Source organism: Diaphorina citri, unplaced genomic scaffold (genome assembly GCF_000475195.1).
Source record: "Diaphorina citri unplaced genomic scaffold, Diaci psyllid genome assembly version 1.1 scaffold5028, whole genome shotgun sequence".
In the NCBI taxonomy this organism is placed as follows: Eukaryota; Metazoa; Arthropoda; class Insecta; order Hemiptera; family Psyllidae; genus Diaphorina; species Diaphorina citri.
In genome coordinates this window covers 4,578-9,172 of record NW_007382407.1, presented here as the reverse complement: position 1 = coordinate 9,172, position 4,595 = coordinate 4,578, and the positions used below count along the sequence as shown (strand labels likewise).

Here is a 4,595-nt window from a genome sequence, read left to right as displayed (position 1 = left end):
TCTGAAGATATATTATTTGTACCACTGAATCAGGTTGACAACATCTCTATGTGGGATGAAATTGCCGCTCTTGAAAAAGCCATCCGTGACTCTATGCCTGCTTCAGATGAAAGATTGACTCAGATTCTTGAAGAGCAAAGTAAAGATTCAGAAATTGATAAGTTAAAACAATATGTTGTCAATGGTTGGCCAGATAAATGTTCACTTTTAGAAAAGGACATTGTACCTTATTGGTGTGTTAAAGAAGAGTTGTCCATGTACAATGGAATGTTGATGAAAGGTCATTGTATGGTCATACCAAGGTCTCTGAGGAAAGAAATATTGAATAAGATACATGAGGGACACCAAGGCATCACGAAGTGTAGAAGACGTGCAAGTGACTCAGTGTACTGGCCAGGCTTGTCGGATCAGATTCAGCAACTAGTAACAAACTGTCCGGAATGTATTGAACTTCGACAAAATAATAGAGAACCTTTGTTACCGTCCCCTGTACCAAACAATGCATGGGAACGTGTTGGAATAGACATTGCTGAAATAAATAAGAAGCAATATTTGGTAATGGTAGATTATTATTCCAGTTATATTGAAGTATTAAGATTAAACTCTATGAGAAGTTCTGAAATAATTGACAAATGTAAAGCTGTGTTCGCTAGATTTGGAATACCACTCGAAGTCCGCTCGGACAACGGTCCTTGTTTTGCATCTAATGAGTTCTTAACATTTGCCAAGAACTATGGTTTCAAATTGATCACAAGCAGTCCAAGGTATAGTCAGTCCAATGGGAGAGTTGAAAATGCAGTCAAGTGTGTAAAAAATATAATGACAAAGAATGATGATCCGTTCCTTGGTTTGTTGGCCTATAGAAATAGTGCAATATATCCTGGTGGCTACAGCCCAGCAGAACTACTCATGGGCCGAAGATTAAGAGATACTTTGCCTTGCTTACTAGAAGATAGACAAGTTATAGATCATGAAGGTTTCAAAGTGTGGTGTGAACAAAGGCTGGACAAGCAAATATCAAATTATAATGAAAGACATTCTGCTAGTAATTTAAAACCTTTGAATCCAAGTGATAGAGTTTGGATTGTTGACTTGAAGAGGTATGGTGTTGTAAAACGAGAATCTGGTGAACCCCGATCCTATGTTGTTCAAACATTTTCTGGTGAAGTGCGAAGAAATAGGAAATTTCTTATCCTCGCGCCTAATCAAACGTTTTCTCCAAGCAAGAAAAGACAAGTAATAGAATGTCAACAGAATGATGCACCTCAAGATGTTAGAGTTCTTGTTTAGGAATCTAATTTACTCACACAACCTGAAGAGAGAGAAGAAGGTGATGTGACTGTGTTGAGTAATAATGACGTGGAAGTACTGAGTGATATTGAAGAGGAAGAAGAAAATGATTTGTTGGAAAGTGAAGAAAGTTTAGATGATTATATGAGTATGACAGAGGGAGAAGATGAAATCATGCCAAGTAGTGAGAATGTGTACACTAGATCTGGAAGGAAGGTTATTCCCCCCAAGAGGTTGAACTTATTTAGGCTCTGGGGACCTCAAAACGTGTTTTGGCACTAAAAACTGACCATCGAAATTTTGACCCGATTACATTACTTTCCAACCTATAGGATAAGGAAAGTAAAAAGCTATAAGGGACGGACTATTGTATTCGCTTCGGTGTCGGTCTGTCTGTCTGTCTGTCAGTCAGTCAGTCTGTCCCCATAGAAGGACTTATCCAAACCTGGTCGACCTATATATCAAATTAAAGGTCTTTTTACCAGGATCACGAAAATGGTGGTGCAAATTTTGTCCAGAAAACCATAAAGCCAAAAAACCAAAAAAAACTGGTTTTTGCGGGATTTTTTTCACATTTTCTCACACAAATAAGCTCTGATCTTGAAATTTGTCGCGACGACCTATAAACTCAAAGCGAGAAAGTTTTAGATAACACTTCAGCCGTTAATTTAAGACCGGTTTTAGCGTCATCTATGTTAAGCTACACCGAGCAAGGCCAATAAATGGATGGGTGACTTAAACATTATATTGGAAATAAAGGGAGAACGGGCTCTAGTCTTGATTTAAATATCATATCGAGCGATATGACATCATGTCAGCTGGACCTATTTCGCCTCTGGACCTATTTGCTCTTTGACCTATTTTTCTTTAAAAGGTTTAGGGGAAGTAAAAGCCCGGTTTTTGTAACAAATTGCTAATCCCCCTTTATTTTGGAGATATTTGCTCTTTTACCGGGAAAAACGACTCCAGGGCTGCCGAAGTATATTTTAAAACCTGCTAACGTTATGAAGCTAACTGACTCATATCGAAGCGATAATGACATCATGTATTATCTTCATTTCCACTGTTTCTCTAATTTGACCAATGCTGGGTACCAAATAATTACATTCGGACTGTATGGTTTAGAAATATTTATTTAACATCTAAACAACATGTACACTGCGAACATCTTAGCACTTTAAAAATCAATAAGAATGAGGAATACGTATGTTAAGGTTTTGGTTAATCCTTTTTACAAACGAGACGCAGACAGGTAGACAGACAGACACCCATACAGACATACGAGTGGCTATTATCCTGTGAAAACCAACAAGGAGAAAACGTGCACTCTTTTGCCGGAGCCCTGCTAAAACTACCTTAAAAAACCACCAACAAACTCTTTTCATGAGCCCACTGTATCCGATGAACTTTAAAAGTGTGAGGTAGGACTAAGTTTTACCGCGCTCAAGTTTTTGCACTTCTTTACCGATTACTCTGGCAAAATACAGAGAAAGTGCTCTTTTGCCGGGAAGCCTGGCTAAAACTACTAAAAAAAAAAAAAAAGATCAACAATTCTCTCTCACGGAGCCCCACTTGTTATCCCGAGAATTTTAGTAGTGTAAAGTAAGGACTAAGTTATTACCGCCACCAATTTCAGATTACGATAATACGAACGACGACACCCGTACAGTCCCCTTCGCCCATCGGCTGGAACACCACACACACCACAACGAACACACTACACACACCCACCTACTCACACACACCACTCCTACACACCCACCCACACACAAACACTACACACACACACTTAACCAACACACACACACCACCCTTACGCCACAACCACCACCTACCCACACACCACCACCACACACACCCACCCTACCACAAACCGACACCACCACACCCACACACCCTACCCACACCACCACCAACACCACCCCTACCCACCACCACACCCACATACACCACCACACACACACACCCACCCTTACACACTAACCACCACCACCCTACACACTACCACCACCACCCACCTACATCCACGGACTACCACACCCCACTTACCCCTAACACACACCACCACCCGACACCCCACACAACCACAACACACCACACAAACCCCCACACAACACACACACACCAGGGCAGTTTCTGCCCGAGTTGGTGATACCCCATAAGATTCCTAGGACAACATCTTCTGAGAGGGTACTTAATCTATCTTTACGGGTCGGTCTCTTCGACCTAAATCTCACCCGAAACGATGTTGTCTGGTGTAGAAACCAACATGGCCTACTACACAATATTCCTTTCGTCCTTCTCAAACCCGGATGGGGTAACACAAACAATAAACATCCTATGCAATTTCGTAAACTAAGGCACTTCCACACCCGCAAAACTCCCGTAACTTCCTTGGTTCCCCCTATCCCCACCTTTATGTATCTCACCTACTGAGGTCTGACAGAGTTTCATATTTTCCCCACACAAAGCTCCTATTACACGGTCTAGTCACACGCCTCTCCTCAAGCTGTTCCACTGGCCGGTAGGGGTTCGCTTATAAAGTTAGCGTAAAAATCTCTCTTCCAAAAAGTGCTGTACGATTTAACCCTCGGTGTCTCCGTATGTCTAGGTGTTATTTTTTCAATTGTAGTGGATCTACGTCTCTGTAGTAAATAACGTCTTTTTGGATTGACTCGATTTTGTTTACGATCTAACTCGAACAACTCTCTTCCTCGTTCCATCCTCAACTGTCAGTTACGGGGTCGATTTTTTGGTTTACTAACACTATTTGCATATTATTGTCTCTGTCGAAGTCTTACCACTTCTTTATTATCTTCCGTTATCCTCTCAAACAAATAATCCGCTCGGGACTAATAGGTTTGTCTCTCTACCGTCTCTTATTATCCGGCTTAATTCACATCCCGTACGCGTGGAAGACGCCTTTTAATACTCCTTGCCCGGGCGCGAATACACTTTCTAAGTTTCGTGACTATTTATACTTTCAAATTTCTTCTACACGCAAGGTTAGTACACCCCTAATGGTAGAGAACGGCGAGATACCCACGACTTAGAACCCATAAGATTCTTCTCATGTAATTGTTCAATTCTACCACACCACTCGCTCCTACCTTTCTAGTTATAATCCTCCTCAGTGAGATCTCTTGTCTTTGTTCGTCCCAGGCAGGGGAGGGTCTCTTAAAAATTCCGGGCATATCACTAATCTCTTTTAGTCATCGGATACATGGATGCGATTAAACAAATTATAGAGTCAAATACATATTAATAAGAACTAACACTTAAAAACTAAAATGAAGTACATTACT

The 4,595-nt window shown here is 41.0% G+C and overlaps 1 protein-coding gene across 1 annotated transcript; it reads left to right on the top strand.

Moving 5' to 3' along the window:
• The first annotated feature begins 48 nt into the window (after window positions 1–48).
• LOC103521340 (uncharacterized protein K02A2.6-like) lies at window positions 49–1,290 on the top strand. The gene has a single exon (XM_008486448.1). The coding sequence runs from the start codon at window positions 49–51 to the stop codon at window positions 1,288–1,290; it is 1,242 nt and encodes a 413-aa protein (XP_008484670.1).
• The last annotated feature ends 3,305 nt before the right edge of the window (window positions 1,291–4,595 follow it).

Excerpts from the sequence above, each read along its gene's own strand:
- LOC103521340 (XM_008486448.1), top strand. The coding sequence starts at position 49 with ATGTGGGATGAAATTGCCGCTCTTGAAAAAGCCATCCGTGACTCTATG.